This window comes from Procambarus clarkii, chromosome 43, assembly GCF_040958095.1.
Source record: "Procambarus clarkii isolate CNS0578487 chromosome 43, FALCON_Pclarkii_2.0, whole genome shotgun sequence".
Taxonomy (NCBI): domain Eukaryota; kingdom Metazoa; phylum Arthropoda; class Malacostraca; order Decapoda; family Cambaridae; genus Procambarus; species Procambarus clarkii.
The window spans coordinates 37,435,413-37,452,963 of record NC_091192.1 but is presented as its reverse complement, the minus strand read 5'-3'; the positions used below and the strand labels follow the sequence as shown (position 1 = coordinate 37,452,963).

Here is a 17,551-nt window from a genome sequence, read left to right as displayed (position 1 = left end):
TATATATATATATATATATATATATATATATATATATATATATATATATATATATATATATATATATTGATTACAAATCTGAATACATATTTTATATGGTATAATAGAAAACATTTGTGCGCACATAATTGTGACACTAATTTGCAAGTGTAAATTGAATGTATGCAAGTTGTATTGTAATTCAACATCAAGTAACATTATATGGAACACAATTAGTGAATATGGAACACAATTAGTGAAAAGAATTGTGGTAAAATGCGCCCACACTGTAAATAATGCCACGAAAATAAATTCATGGTAACTCTGGCTGCTTGAAGACTGCGCGCGACACCTCCGGGACGCACATTGCATGAGCATGCATGTTGGGTGTGACGTCATCGCTCAACTTGTTGGCTCATTTACGTCATTGGTAAGTACAATTAATTTTTTTCTCATGGTCAAGGAACACAATTTAACAGAATTATGAGGTGGTTTTTTTTGTGCCTGTGGGTGTTGAAGGCCAAATAGCCCAGAGCAACTTAGGGGTTAAGGGAGTGCACCACAATGGTTAACAGGCTTGATTGAATTCTATGATAGTCACCAAAATAAGACAAGTGAAGGAAGGATGGGTAGACCGCATCTTACTAGACTGCTGAAAAAATACTGATACAGTTCCTCACAAATGACTAACACACAAGATGGAGAGACTAGTAGGGATAAGAGTAAAGGCACTGGACTCGGCACCAGTGTGTTCGAGACACAGGAAACAAAGGTTCATATAGAAGATACGTTAGGCTGCAGAAGAGACGAAAGTGGTGTTCCACAGTGCTCTTTCCTAAGACAATTACTTTTTTAAATTATATAACTGACTTCAAAGAGGGCAGCCAATGGAAAGGCTACCAGAAGAGCAGCTTACAATATCAAGGTCACATCATCATCATCATCATCATGTCTGTCTATACCGTAACCAAAACACTTGTTACTATTCAGCGGGATGACAAGACTATATACATCCTCATCATCCCATGGACTAGTGAAAGTAATGGACCAACATGGTCATACCTGGACTGAGAAGACTGTGGCGACCGTCGTGAAGGAGATGATCGCTCCTCAAGTTCTTCGTCAGTTTCACTGTAGTAGACCTCTTCCCCTGCAATATAGTAAAGTACTGACTTGCGTGCTCCTTAGCATTACAGTAGTTATGGCAGGATCATATTTAGGATTTTGGGGCCCTCAATGCCTGGTAATAAAACAGCGTTGAATGTAATGAAACGCCATTTCCTGGGTGAGCCCCGAAGGCTTCGTGGAGCTATCGGACTGATATGTGAATATTAGTCTGGGGTACTAGTCAATGGAGTTCAGCCTACCGGGGATCACGAGCCAGAACCTGGCCCCCCTCAGAGTGGCACAGGGAGCAATGACCTCTGGAAAATGCCTTAGTAGTTGGGGGATACTGTATTCCTAATCTGCCATCAACCAGGGATAGGCACCCAGAAAGTTAGGCATAATAAAACAAATCCACTTGGTAAGAAAGTTGCAACTGAAGACCAAACAGGGAGGCAGAACTCCCAGAACTCTCAAGGAAACAAGCAAACCTCCCCCCTGGGAGGGGGGAAGGGGGAGCCCCAGACCCCCATACTGGCTGCTCCAACCCCCAGTTCTGGCTTGTGGTCCCCGATAGGCCCACAGAACTCCATACACATGACAGATGTCAAAGCCTGACATTAGCATATCAGCCTAGTAAGCTACGGGGAGCCGAAGAGGCTCCCCTCAGAAAAAACTCCCACAAAACACAAGCACACACTCTCAGGCACATGTAAGCAAACAAACTGCATCTGCCCTGACGGCTAGGTGGGGAAGCAACCCGCAGAAAAGAAAATGACTACCAAAACAAAAGGAGAGACGGCTGACAACAGAGCCGAAATCATGCCAGCAAATGCGGGAAATTAGAAAAACACCCCCATTCAGAAGGCACCAAGACCAAGCAGGGGCAAACAGACCCAGAACTGCTAGTGGGCTCCCCCTACAGCTCCGAGGCAGAGCCGTCCTCCACGCCCTCCATCCCCTGAAGAAAAGGCAGAGTTTAGTGGAAAGACAGCAAAGAAGGGGGCTGCTGGTAGGGCCCAGAAGCCTCAGCAGGAGGAGCACGCTCGAATGCCTCTGTCCCCAACCCTAATGAAGCAGCTCCCAAAGCTGCCCGAGTCGCATCACCAGATAAACCCCACCCCGACCCCGAAACCCTCAAACGTTACGGAGCCAGGAACAGAGGAGGAGGGAGAAGAGCAAACGCTTAACCAAAATGGGGCAGCCTCGGGGTATCTGGGTGGACAACCAATGTAGAGCAACCTAACCTAGCATGCAACGCGGATAATGCCTGTACCCCGCATATCAATGCTATCAGAATGGATAACTGGACAACATGCAGAGATCACAACTCACATGACTCCAGGTCAAAGGTGATGGTGACCCAATAGGCAGCATGACGGAGGCAAAAACAGTGACTGTCACCTTAAGACAAGGGCACACAGCAACCTTCAAACTCGCACAAGGTGAGCTGAAACTCTGAAGACGCATCCACAGGTCCACACAGCCCCGACAGGGTTTTCTAGGGCTCGCAGGCTGACTGCTACGGGAAGCCCAGGCAAAGTGTTGCTAACCAGTTAAGACCCAAGCTAACCGGGGAGGGGGGGTTTGGAAGGAAGAAGAGGCTAAAACTCTGAAATCCCTTGCGACGTGTACAAACACGGGGACTTGGCAGAGGGCCACCACATATTATAAGTGGAACAATAAGCAGACCCCCACCAGGCAAGGAAAACAAAAAAGACAAATCCCACAAAAGTACAACATTCCCAGAGAAAACCTTGACACCCTGTCATGACCTCATGAACCCAGCATCGATGGCCAACCAAAGCCTGGCCAATTTCAATGAAGAATCTAGGGGAATTAATAAAAAAGGCTGGTTACAACAACGCCAGTTTACTGGGGCATATAATTAGGTCACCGTAAAACTAACACATGTACAGAACTGATGCACACTAAAGCTGATACATTCATCAGAAAGAAAAGAGTGTCAATACATAACTCAACTAGTAGTCACATACAACAGTGATCACTCAACTGTCAACTCAACTAGCAAATCAGCTATCCATTTAATGACAAACTCTGTCAACTATCAAATCAGTTAACCCACACATCAGTTAACAACTCAGTAAGAAATCAATAATTAATCGGCTATCATATCAGTAACGGCTAATACATAGGTATAGCTGACACCAGGCTCCAACCCGGTGCAGTGGTACACTATCCTACATAACAGTTGGGAAGGGTGACACGTGAAGGTGGGCAAAGGAATCGGTTACATTCTGTAACACACTAACAATACTCTATAATCCATAGTACCCACAATCACCTACCATCTGACCTACTAATAACTCAATTAGCCTGACAATATAGCATTACTCTTGGACACTTAACATTAAGAATTAAATACACAATAATATACAACCAGAGGACTAGACATGTGCATCTGCCTCTCTGGGAAAATCAGGGGAGAAGTGACCTGCCAGCGGCTTGGACAGCCGAGAACGACTCTGTTGCCAACATGGCAATAAGTTCATACAGATGTACATAATAAAATATAATCTATATACAGCGCTGTAAGGTATTTAATCATATACGTCGATGTGTGTGAAAACATAAGAAGTCAATTGGTACTCCTGCAGGAGATGTTTACCAAGAACATGGTAACTGAATGGGATGGGGGGGGGGTGAAGGAAGGGCTACGGAACCCCAGCTGGCCCCAAGGGCGGAGTAAGTGTCGAGCACCAAAACCCTAACACACAAGGGTGGTACTCACAAGGCGCTTAGGGGCATAGGGAAGGATGCCCCTAAGCGTACGTAGGCCCGGTACTCTTCAGGACACCTGGCCACCACACATAGGTGTCCTGAACCATGACACCACAGATGACACCATGAAGGTAAACTCTGCTTGGAAACCGAGGCCAGAGATGACGTCCACCCTGGATCACTTTAGCCAACTAACTGAAGTTGCGGGTTGGCTGGCACAGGAAGGGGGGGGAGCTGCACAGACGAGCGACGCAACAGCGTGGTGTAATGTTTGCTTGTTTCCTTTGAAATTGAGGGAGATCTACCTCTCTGTTCGGCTATTGTTTGCATTTTCTTACCTTGTGGGGTCTGTTTTGTTGTGCCTACCTTTCTGAGTGCCTAACCCCGGTCGATGGCAGATAAGATAAACCCCAACCACAGGGAAGTTTTCCAGGGCCATTGCTCCCTGCACCTCTCTGAAGGGGGCCAGATTCTGGCTCGTGGACCCGGGTAGGCAGAACTCCATTGACTAAAGCCCTGGTCTAATGTACTGTATATTAGCACTATAGCTCCAAGGACCCGATGGGGCTCCCCACAGAAAAGTCATCAACATACCAAAGCCAGAGAGAGGGACGAGTATCAATAGTGGGAAGAAGCACGTTTTCAAAGTACAGTATTCCATATAGAGAATGGCAAGAACAGGGAGAGAAGGGAACCCATTACGACACCGAAAGTTTGAGAGAAGTATTTTCCGTTTAAAGAGAAGGAGTTTGATCTAATACAGTCTGATCAGTTCGAAGAAAACGTCAGTGGGAAGTGGGAGATGAAGAAGGCACTCGATCGCCTTATGACTAAGGAAAGAAAGAATTTCATTAAGGGGAACATTAGTAAATAGAGTTGACATCAAGAATAAGGGCTGCAGGCGCAGTCTTCCTATGAAGTCCTGAGTGACGAAGGTGGGCAGGAGAAAAAGTGCCAAGGAGATAAGGACAAAGACTATAGAGCTGTCTTAGCTTGAGGTTGAAGGAAGTTTTAAGGCAATCCAAAGGGTTTGAAGTCAGAGGAGCATATGTGCGGGAGTCAGAGAGGAAGACATCAGCTTTCTGAAGGTAGTCCCAGAAGGAAGGATAAGAATAGCGTTGTTAGCTTTCAGGGAGGCAAGGACAAGCTGGGAGGAATGAGGAAGGTGGCAATTTTTAGAAAACTGTCAAGAACAGGGATAAGGATTTCTTCCCATCTCTCTCTCTAAGCACCATCAATGACTTCTTGGACCTGGACAGTTCTTGACAGTTTGTTTTCTAAAAATCACCCCTTCCTCGTCACTACATGAGAAGCATTGTATACTACCTTAGCAAATACCCAGGAGTACACTGCACAATGAAACCATGGTTTCTTAACATTAAAGCAGACCACTTAATTGAGCCTAATCTAGGAAACATTCAAGTGAGGTATCCAAAGTTCCTTAACCATTGTGGGAGCCGGTCAGCCGAGCGGACAGCACACTGGACTTGTGATTCTGTGGTCCTGGGCGACCACAATCCCAGGCGCCGGCGAGAAACAATGGGCAAAAGTTTCTTTCACCCTATGCCCCTGTTACCTAGCAGTAAATAGGTACCTGGGTGTTAGTCAGCTGTCACGGGCTGCTTCCTGGGGGTGGAGGGCTGGTCGAGGACCGGGCCGTGGGGACACTAAAGCCCCGAAAATATCTCAAGATAACCTCAAGATCTCAAGATAACCCCTTAAACTATTAAATCACTATTTACAATTTCCTCCTGTGCTTCAATCATATGTGATTTTCCCATTTAATTTACTTACAAGTACAGTACTATTTTTTGACACATTTAGGTTAATGTGTTCATGTACAGAACCACAAAAACAATAAGAGTGACTTACCTTGCTGTTGGTGTACGTGCTGGTGACGATTCTGGGATGCAAGGGAGGTAATAGCCGAAAGGCCCATCTGACTCATCCATCGGCTCCTCTCCTCACTCGTGTCACAAGCAAAGTAAAACGTGGCTCCGCCTGCAAAAGCCAGTTCAACACCTGTGTTACTGCTGTCCCGGGCCACAAACTTTAAACTGATGGTGGAAACTACTACAAATACAGATGCTCATTATAAAATGATTAATTCCCAGAGGCAAAATAAATATCAATACAACAAAACCCTTGTCCAGCTTGTGAATATTAAGATATGATCCTAGTATATATTTATCAGTCCATCCCCCCCCCCATCTGTCAATCTGTCCATCCCCCTGTCTGTTAATCAGTCCATCTGCCTGTCTGTCAATCAATCTATCCCTTAAACTTGTAAAATATGCTACACATCATACCTAGCACGAAAGACTTCTTGGGTCTCACAATCTCTAACAGATACGGCATCGAGCTGCTTGACTCTCTGGACTCGGTGAGTATTTACTTCAGTCATGAACACGGGGTAAAAGACCTCTGACACCATTAATTCAGAACACGCTTGCACATCCGTGGCACAAACTAGTAAACTGACTTTCACCATTAATGCATATTAGCAGGCAGAAGCAAGCAGAAGCAAGCAGAAGGTTGTCAATCTAACTCAATCTATTCATTTCCCTCTTGATTAACCTTGCCACCTATTTTTCTATCCCCCTATCCATTCCTCAATCTATCCACTTGTCTGTCAGTAATGTGTAGATCATCTTGTGAAATAGTCCTAAAACCCAGCATATTGAAATTATACTTCTACGGTATTTGGAGAGCTGCAATATGTGTAAAGAGTTTCTATGACACCGAAGCCCTCACCGACAAGGTAATAATGTAGCAAATATAAAACCGAGTTATCAATACTGATACAAGAACAAACATGAACTAGTGCCGCTGGTCAACCCAAATACACAAGACACTTTACCCTGGAACTGCAAACATTGTAATGTTCTTTTTCAAATGCAATTTAGTCAAGTATTATCCTAAGTTACCTGAATTTACCTGAGGGCCACTAATATTAGTGACCTCGATGAAGACAGGAAGCCGGTGGCTTGTCACAGGTCCCCCATTTGCCCTGATGATCTTTTCCAGATGTATTTTAAAACACAGCAGATATTTGGCATTTACGGCATCGGCGGGTAGGCGGTTCCACAGGTTTACAACCCATCGGCGTAGCAAATGGGTGAAAAAGCATCTCTTGTTTTCAGTCCTACACTATGGCTTGTTGAGCTTGAACCCGTTGCTCCTAGTTCGTGTTACCTCTTACGTTTTGAAATTGTCCAGATCAACATCTTCCAAATTGTTCAGCATTTTAAAGGTTTTGATGACATCCGCCCTGTCATGCCTGGTCTGCAGTGTTGTTAGCCCCGAGGCCCTCGACCATTCCTGATACCAGAGTTTCGACATCTCTCGTATGATTTGTGTTGCCCGGTGTTGCACCTTCTCCAGTGCAACTTTCTTTCTGAAGATGAGGCTCAATGCCTGGATGCAATAAACCAGGTGGGGACACAGCAGACTTATTCAATTGAATGATTACCTTGTTTTCCTTAAAGGTAAAGGTACACTCGATTATTCCCAGGGTTTGGCGAGCTTTTTTTTTTTTACTGCCGCTCCCATTTGTTGTGCAACTTTTAGTGAATGATGGATTCTGACTCCAAGGTGCTTTTCTTCATCAATCTGTTGTAAGGTAGTGCTGTTAATTTAGTAGTAGTGATGTGGATTGTTATGCCCCACATGCAAGGTCTTGCATTTATTGATATAATAATGTTTTTATGTTCCTAGTTTCTGCTTATTGCTGAAACCCCTATAAACACTGCCATCCATATGGAGTTTTGGAACTGGGTTTTGATCAAACAATTTTAGAGTAATGAACTTCATTATGTATGTGTAGTAGGAGCCCACTACACTTTCCCTCCACTTAGAGGAGCTGGACATCACTTTTGGCCATCCAGGGCCTTAGAGCAGCCTGGGGGCAGCAATATACAGGAAACTGCAACAAAACATAGTAGACTTGAAGCAAAGTGAAATTCACACTAGTTACTCCATCAATTATCATTCTATTATGCAGGAAGAACTGCATATCTATGGATCATCCGATAAGGTTAGCAGACATCTAGACGTTACTACTGCTAGGCTTAGGCTCGGCTACAAGTACCTCTGGGAGTTTACACCACATGCTCATGTAGACTTGACTAAATGTAAATTCTGTCAGCAGAACTATTCACATACTTTGCATCACAATATATTCAAATCCCCCCCCCCACCCCTCAAAAAAATGCAAAATTCTGATATACCTATCAACGGCATTCGAGAAATATGTAATACTTCATAATGATGTACTGCCGGAAATCCTAGCCAAGTATTCAAAGATTGCTTACTGTAGGTAATGCATGCACATGACTGTGCGGCTGCCACCCAACTGGGTGGGTGCATGGAGTAGGATTAGTAACTAACTCGCCACAAACAAATTGCTTTGGATAGAGACAGTTGTGGGCCACCTCTTGAACCACTTGTAATATTGGTACAGTATATGTATGAAAACAGCTATGTTGTGTGTGTGTGTGTGTATATATTTACTTACACACACACACATCAAAAGCATATTATCAACAGCATATGCAAGGCTGGTTAACATCAGAACTGCCTTTAGAAATCTGCGCAAGGAACCATTCAGATCATTGAATACCACACATATAAGACCAATCCTGGAGTATGAAGCTCCAGCATGGAGTCCATATCTTATCAAGCATAAGATGAAGCTGGAAAAGGTTCAAAGGTAAGCCACCAGACTAATTCCAAAAGTAAGAGTTATGAGTTACGAGGAAAGGCTGCATGAATTGCATCTCATGTCGCTGGAAGACAGAAGAGTTCAGGGAGACATGATTACCACATACAATATTCTCAGGGGAAATTGACAGGGTAGATGAAGACATTATTTAACACGGGTAGTACTAGCACAGGGGGACACAGGTGGAAACCGAGTACCCAAATGAGCCACAGATACATTAGAAAAAACTTTTTCAGTGTCAGAGTAGTTAGTAAATGGGATGCATTAGGAAATGATAAGGTGGAAGCTGACTGCATTCACAGTTTCAAATGTAGATGATGATGATCGTCCTTCAGATGCGAAGTTAACCATGACTTCAATATATTGGGTCATAGATCGGTGGCTGTGTGCCAGATGATGGAGGATAAGACCAATCTGGATCAGGAAGGCTCGCCCACACACTGGACATTTGTGGGAGGGGTGCTGCTGCAGAGGTGGAGGGTGCTCTAGCTTTGCGTGCGGCACATTTCCTCTGGGTCTCTGCAGTCCATCTATTTTCTGCTGCACGGGCCCCTGTGGTAACTTTGCTTTTCCAAGTTGGACAGTCCTGAGCAAGCGACTCAAGTATTGGTGTTGATGTCCAGGTCTTTGAGGGTCACCTTCAAGCAGTCCTTGAATCATTTCTTCTGCCTCCCAACAGAATGAGTGCCCTGGCATAATTCACCATACAGCAGTTTAGGCAATTGGCTGTCAGGCATTCTGACAACGTGCCTTGCCCATCTGCACTGAGTTTTCTGTAGGAGGGTGTAGAAGCCGAGAATACCAGCCCATTCCAGGATCTCTGTGTCCAGGATTTTGTCCTGCCACGTGATGTGGAGGAGTCTGAGGAAACAGCACAAGTGAAAGTGTTTGGCATGTCTGCTGTAGACAGTCTAGGTCTCACCGGCATAGAGAAGGGTGGCGAGTACAACTGCACGGTAGACCCTTCAGTTTGGTGGTAAGGCTGAGGGCTCTCCACTCCCAAACATTCTGACAATGTTCCGAAGGCAGTCCTGGCCTTGGCGATTCTACTGTTGACTTCTGCATGAAGTCCACCGCTCTTATGAGTATGGTGCCAAGATGATGCCTTTGCCTGTAGGTTCTGCCCCATGACAGTGATGTAGGGTATTTCGGTCACGGGTTGGTACATGATTTCAGTCTTTCTGGTGCTGATGATGAGACCGAAGTTGTCTCAGGCTTGTGAGAAGCAGTCCATTTTGTGCTTCATCATTTACTCTGTGTTGGCATTGAGGGTGCAGTCATCAGCAAACAGGAAGTCTCATATGACAGTTTTCTTCACCTTTGTAACAGCCTGTAGGTGCCCAAGATTGAACAGCCCATCGTCAGTCCTGTATCTGATGGGTATTCCATCTGGCAATCACAGAAGGCATCAATGAGCATGGCTGAGAATACCATGCTGAAGAGTGTTGGGGGCAAGAACGCAGCCCCACTTCATGCTGTTCGTCACTGGGATGGCTTTTGACTGTCCAGTACTTTTGCCATTATGGCATCGTGGAACTGCCAGACAATCACAGTAAATTTACTGGGACAGCCAAACTTCTCCATTTTTTCCATAAGCCATCTCTGCTGACCGTATTGAAGGCCTTGGCCAGGTCGATGAAGGTCACAAAGAGGTTATGTTGCTCTTAGCATTTTTCTGTGAACTGGTGTACAACAAATATCGACAGTTCCTCGTTCTGCGTGGGTCACATTGGCTTTCTGAGAGGAGACCCTGCTCAAGGTGTTTAAGGAGGCGGTTGAGCAGGATACGAGCCAGGATCTTCCCAGTGATGGACAGGAATGAAATACTCCAGTGATTATCACAAAACTCCCAGTTGCCTTTCCTCTTGTAGATGTGAAATATGCTGGCATCTTTTAACTGTGTTGGACCTCCCCTTCATGCCACACAGACTGGAAAAGCTTTGTCAGTTTCTGCATCATGGCTGGGGGCCCCTGTTTTGTATAATTCTTCAGGGATTGCATCTGATCTTAGCGCTTTACCTCAGAAAATCTGCTTGATGACCTTCCTGACTTCTTCTGTGGTAGGTTTATAAAGATCCTGGTTTATCTCCACTTGAGGTAGGCGAGCAATGGCCTTGTCGTTGGCTGAGGCAGGGCGGTTGAAGACCCGATCAAAGTGTTCCACCTATCAGCCCAAGATCTGCTTCTTTGTCAGCAGTCGAGTCCCATCTGCACTGAGGACGGAAGCAGAGCCAGAAGGCGGTGGTCCATGTATAGCCTTCAGAGCATCATAGAAACGCTTGTTGTTGTGACTCTGAATAACCTTGGATTTCATTGGCCTTCTTGCTAAATCATACATCCTGTATTTCACAGTTTCCTTTGCACCATTCTTTGGGCACTGGCAAAAGCATCTTTATTCCCATGTGATGTAGGATCATTCTAGTGTCCACAGAATAGGTGATTGTTTTTGTTTACAACAATATCTGTATCTCATCATTTTCATCAAACCAGTCCTGGTTTTTGCAGGCTGCTGGTCCAAGGTGCTCAAGGGTAGTAGAGTAGACTGCATCTCTAAAGGCTGCCTACCTCACCTCGATGCTGTCCTGGCCAATCTGGGGGTGTGTCTAGCCTCCTGCCTTCTAGGTTGTTAAAGAATCATTCAGCAACTTTGCTGTTCTTTAGCTTAGAGACACCGAGTCTCATTACAGTCTTCTGACCTTGGGGTCTTCTCGCGGTCAGGATACAAAGTTTGCATTTGGACACTGAGGCGATGGTCAGTCCAGCAGTCGGCACCACACATGGCCTTAGTTATTCTCACATCCTGCCAGTCTTTTTTCCTGGTGATGACATAATCTATCGGATACCAATGCCTAAAGCGTGGGTGCATCCATAATGTCTTGTTGCAGGAGGGAAGGCGAAACAGTGTGTTGGTGATGATGAGGTCACGCATAGCACACAACGTGAGGAGCAAAAGACCATTGCTGTTGCACTTGCCAGTGCCATGTCTTCAATGATCCATTACCAGGTCTGGTAGTCTGTCCCTACTCTGGCATTGAAGTCCCAGAGGATAATTAGCTTCTCTGAATTTGGGACTGCTGCAATGAGGTTGTCGAGTTCCTCAGAATTTTTTCTTTGAGTCATCTGGGTTGGTCATGGTAGGGGCATACTCACTGATCAGCGTTGCATTTCTCTCGCTTCCAAGCGGAAGCTGGAGCATCATAAGCGGTCGTTGGTGCCCTCTGGAAGGTTGGAAGTTTTTGGGAGAGGCGGCATCTGATGGCAAATCTAACACCAACTTCTTGTTGTTCGGTGCTACTGCGACCACTCCAGAAAGAAATGTACCCACCACCACGTTCTGTAAGCTGAATTTTGTCAGCCAAGTGAGTTTTGCCAAGTGCTGTTATGTCCACATTGTAGTGTGCTAGTTTCCCTGCAACTAGGGCAGTTTGCCTTTCAAGTCTGTCTGCCTTGCTGTTATCCAGCAGAGTTTGAACGTTCCGAGTACTGAGATTGAGCACCCTCCCTATTTTCTTTGTATTTTTTTGACCGCTGTAGGGAATCCCTGTCACCCACGGCTTGCTAGCCAGGGTGAATTGAATCGGGCTTTGTTTATGGTACCTTTTCTAGCCCCTTCCTCCATGGAGGTGAGTAGTGCCCTGAAGAGGGCTGCTCAGACACCCAGGGGGGCTGCTGAACTCTGCTGCTCTTGTAGATATGATAGAGGTCAATATACTCAGGAACCTGTACAACAGCATATAGACAGTCAAGAGATGGAGAGAGGGACCAAAGAGCCGAAGCTCAGCCCCTGCAAGCACAACTAGGGGAGTACAACTAGGCGAGTACATCCAAATGGCTCCCGGAACCGAGAAAGAGAGAACCAGAGAGAGAGATTACAGGAGTTAAATACTGTATACCAAAGTTATAAGATAGAAGAAAACAAATAGGTGACAAACACAGTGCACAAAATAATAACAGGTATCAACAATACTGACAAAGAACATTTGAAAACTGCAACTTCAAGAACCAGAAACACAAGTTCAAACTAAGGAAACAAAGCTGCCAAAAAACATTAGACAGTTCACTTTTGCAAACAGAATGGTAGACAGTTTGAACTAGTTAAGTGGAGATGGTGGAAGCCAAAACCATCAGTAGTTTCTAGTGGGGATAAGTGGTGCTTTAGTAATAATCTGTTCCAGCCACAGTAATGAGATCTCTCTAGTTGTCATTCTATAAGGAAAAAATATAGATTGCATTATATAATAACTTACTTGAATGATATATTTTGAAAGCAAATTTCTTGGCCTTGACATCGGTGGCGGGACACACATGGAAGCCCGGAAGGTATATGAGGGAGTCGGCCCGCACAGCCTCACGGTCACGATAACCATATAGGTAGTTCTTCTGCAGATGTTAATCAATCCATTAAGCCTATCTGGATGGCATGTCTGAAAACTGGCTATTCACCTAAGACTGAAATTTGTAATTGTATGAAAATAATATACATATATGATAGAAAAATTGGAAATGAGAGTGGAATAAAGTAAATGTTGTAAGAACAGGAATGAAAGTGAAAGGAAGGAAGGAAGGAGTATATTTAATGAATGAATGAAGAGTAGTATGATACAATGAGTAATGTCTTGTATTGCAGTTATCGGTACAGTATTTAAGTAATAAATTCAAGTTTAAAAGAGTAAACGAGGGAATTGTTAGTGCATATGCACTGTATTCACCTAGTTGTGCTTGTGGGGGTTAAGCTCTGCTCTTTCAGCCTGCCTCTCAACCAATTAACAGTATCCACTCGATTTAATGGCCTATATGGGGCTGTACCCTGGTCGTTATTTCCGGAGCTCCGGTATTTCCAAAGTTAAGTGTTGGTAATTTTTCAAGTAACATTCAGGTAAGATATATTTTATACAGACAGCTACTGGGTCCTTCTACCCTGTGACGTCACAGATTCACGGCACATTGTTTTGTCATGAGGCTGGAGTATTCATTCCGTGACTTTGTTGGACATATCGGCACAATCAAGGAACATCCGTGCACCATGTCGGCTCCAAGTGCACTCGTTGTGTCAATGATGGCTGACTGGTGGGTGGATGGGCAGGCAGGCAGGGATGGAAAGGCTGAAATGTTGGCAGGCAGGCAGGGAGAGGCTGGGAGGTAGGCAGGCAGGGAGAGGTAAGGAGGAAAGCAGAGCTTGGGAGGCAGGGAGAGGCTGGGTGGTAGGCAGGCAGGGAGAGGTAAGGAGGAAGGCAGAGCTTGGGAGGCAGGCAGGCAGGCAGGAAGAGGCTGGGTGGTAGGCAGGGAGGGAGAGGCAAGGAGGAAGGGAGGCAGGGAGAGGCTGGGTGGTAGGCAGGGAGGGAGAGGCAAGGAGGAAGGGAGGCAGGGAGAGGCTGGGAGGTAGGCAGGGAGGGAGAGGTAAGGAGGAAGGGAGGCAGGCAGGCAGGGAGAGGCAAGGAGGAAGGGAGGCAGGCAGGCAGAGAGAGGCTGGGAGGTAGGCAGGGAGGGAGAGGCAAGGAGGAAGGGAGGCAGAGCTTGGGAGGGAGGCAGGCAGGGAGAGGCTGGGAGGTAGGCAGGGAGGGAGAGGCAAGGAGGGAGGGAGGCAGAGCTTGGGAGGGAGGCAGGCAGAGGCTGGGTGGTAGGCACGGAGGGAGAGGCAAGGAGAGAGGGAGGAAGGCAGGCAGAGGCTGGGTGGCAGGCAGACAGGCAGGCAGAGGCTGGGTGGTAGGCAGGGAGGGAGAGGATGGAGATGGATGGTAGGATGGAGATGGATGGTAGGATGGAGATGGATGGTAGGATGGATTGATGAAGGGAGAGAGAGAGAGGGATGGAGCTATGGTTCTTGGGGTGAAGCAGATAGCGTGTGTATGGGAAGTATGGGGGGGAGGGGTGTCGGTGGTGGGGAAGGGACTGGCTCACTGATGAGCCTAACACACTTGACCCCAGTTAACCAGATGTTTTTTAATTAAATTCTGGATGTACATCATATATATTTTTGCTTACAGATTTTGTTTAGTAATATTATTAGGATAATAAAAAGTTATAAAATACTTGTTTCATGAATGTTTTATTGTATTAGATGGAGACTCTCCAAGCTGTCTCTGGCTGGCTGGCAGTCTACTGAGCCATTTCCCAGAAGGGTCTTTGGGGGGGGGGGGGGGGAGGCAGAAAGTGAGGGTGTGGGGGGAAGAGGTTCAGTGAGGGTGAGGGAGGGGATGAAAGGGGTAGGGGGCCTGCTTGCTATGTGAGGACCCTCTGATGCCAAGACAAACCCAATACCGACCTTCGGTAATATCGACCCTCAGACCGTTATATGAGGCTCTAAATACCGGTCTCCCAAACCGGTCGTTATTACCGGCGGATCGGTATAAAAGAGGCCGTTAAATTGAGTGGATACTTACTAAATACTAATTCCCCCCCCCCTAGATATTGAACTGAGTAAATGATGTAGGTGCACAAATATCTAATTGACTGTTTAGAGAAGTGTGCATACATGTGTGTGTGCAGCGAGAGGAATTTCCAAAGGTCTGTCTGATCACGTATGTACTATGCAAGATTAAGGGTGAAAGGGTGATGGTACCTCACAGAGGAATAAAGAATAAAAGTTGACAAGACGAGCGAGAGAGAATTGGTAAACGAATACAAAACGGAGTCAATAGTGATCTCTGAGAAAGATTATACACACATGACCCTTAGGTGCCATGAATACAATGTTTGGTTGAGCATACCAGGGACATGTGTGAAGCTGCAAAATAATGACAAGAATTGCTTGCTGGAATAAGGCAGTGGCAGCAGCAGCTGATGGTAAGAAAAAGTAGATTTTATGGGCAAATTACAAAGTCAATCATGGAGAAGACAAAAAAAATTACTATGTAAGATGAGAGTAAATGATAAATGAAAAGTTTAAATAACAAAAACACGGTGAATGGCAAGATAGGGAGAAAATATAGGAAACATCAGATGTGGACGACCCATCAGATGTGGGCAACCCATCAAATGTGGTATGCAACATGGCTGATTTGAATCTGTTTGTAAAAGCAGAGAGTGAAAGTGCTGTTTCTGCATACAATGAGCATGATAATAAACAAAGAGCATTTGTCCACCTGGTCTTTGGGTGTTGTCATGGAAGACTGCTGGAGTATTGTAGTGTGTGTTTATCCTCAATGCTGTACAGTGTGATATAATGAATGGACAAGTGATACTTTTAAAGTTTCCATTATTTAAAAGCTATAACTTTTTCTTTTTAACTATAACTTGCCTTTCTTTCCTCTGGATGCATGTTTCCTCACTCCAAGAGGGGGGGGGGGGGAATGAGGCAATGATATTGTGTATCATTTACTGACAACCTACGCAACTGGTATAATTAAATTTCACATTTTTTATATACAGCACTGCAGCGAGTGTTTTTAAACGTAGTAATGATAAAAGATATGTTTTTGACGTTTGCGTACAATATCTGTATGATCAAACCTGAATTCAAACCGAGACGTAGTATGGAAACTGCTGGCAAAGGTTCAACTAGAAAATCTTTTGCACCAAATCAAATAATGGTTGCACAAGAAACCTAAGTTTCATTATCGCGACAAGTGTAAAATAAGATGAAGTGTGATTTTAAAGTACTGTATCTTTAACCGTCTTTCACAATACCGCTCCTGCATCTACGCCATCTCCAGCCTCCCCGCCCTCTCAATGTGAGGAAATAGTATAATGATCATCATCATGACAACACCAAATAAAGTGCTAAAAACACACAAAAACAAGTGGGTGAGAGTGTCATGCAGCACCATTTACCAAGAACTTTGACACACACCTTCAAGATGAACCAACGACGTTCCCAGCGATGTGGAAGGAGAAATCCTTTGTTATCACGTCGACGGTGCAGCCACCCTTGATGGTCTCCTTGGCCAAGTTCACGGCAAGAAATTCTCCTACTTCCTGAAAAAATTGACATTTATCACAATTCTTGAATGCATGAACATATCCAGGTCAATACACCCTATGTATACATACATGCACGCAAACAGTTAAACACACACCCCTAGTGTCAACACCTGCATCAGTGGAGTTCCAGGATATTTCAAAATTCCTAAGTATTGTAGAACAGGTTGATGATAGTGAGTGGTGTCCCAAGGAACATAAAGGTATAGTGCTTTTGAAAAATAGGTGAGATAACATGAATGTGCCAGAGAAAGTAAACAAATTGGGTGAGAAAAAGTTGCCTTAGTGTTAACAGTGCAGACGACAAAATTCAAGATGGCTGCCAGCAAGAAGTAAAACAAAACAGAGCTAGAGTTTGGTGATTTCAACGAAGAAAGCTTTGATATAAGCAGTCTACACAACAAGTTGGCAAAATTAGATATTATAGTGAACTCTCATGTAGACATAATCAGCAAATTGAGAGAGAGTAATGACTACTTGAGTAGCAAAGTGTCAGGTCTTGAGGGGTTAGTGAAAGACTTATGCAATGACAAGAATCACTATGAAACAAACTGCAAAGCCATGGAAGAGGAAAATAAACTCAAAATAAATTTGGAAGAAGTTAAAGCAAATTAAAACATAAATGACTACAAAAGGTTAGGTAAGGAAATTCAACAAGAGAAACAGCTTTTGTCAGTACAGATGGAGTACAGTACAAAGGTAACACAGGGAATAGAACAGTGCAAGAAGGATATGCAACTCAACTATGCACAAGTGGCAGAGAAGAAGGAAAGAATAGAAGCAGTAGACAAGGAAGCCAAACACTGCAGCAATCAGGATAAAACAAAAATTAGGCTGGAAGTCAGACAGGAACTGGCATCAAACTCGAAATTGGTGCAAAACACAGTCTATCGAAGTCCCTTATACGTTTTGGTTGCAGAGAAAAGGAGACAACATCTAGGTCAGACAGAGATGTAAAAGCAGCTAAAGTACTAGATAAAATTGTTGGCCTCGTGGAAGGTCTGACAACCATAGAAAATGTCTGCGACTACAGGAGAATTGGCAGGTACATAAAAGGGAAAAATCGACCTTCGAGGATCACCCCTA

At 44.8% G+C, this 17,551-nt stretch overlaps 1 protein-coding gene across 3 annotated transcripts in view; it reads right to left on the bottom strand.

Moving 5' to 3' along the window:
• LOC138350034 (serine-rich adhesin for platelets-like) overlaps window positions 1-17,551 on the bottom strand; it is an 81,520-nt gene that overhangs the window by 22,048 nt on the left and 41,921 nt on the right. For all 3 annotated transcript variants that reach the window (XM_069300298.1, XM_069300299.1, XM_069300300.1), the window contains 4 exons: window positions 16,338-16,462; window positions 12,796-12,928; window positions 5,698-5,826; window positions 1,042-1,129 (listed from right to left, as the gene is read on the bottom strand). In XM_069300298.1, coding sequence (XP_069156399.1) covers window positions 1,042-1,129; window positions 5,698-5,826; window positions 12,796-12,928; window positions 16,338-16,462 — 475 coding nt within the window. The remainder of the gene's footprint in view (window positions 1-1,041; window positions 1,130-5,697; window positions 5,827-12,795; window positions 12,929-16,337; window positions 16,463-17,551) is intronic.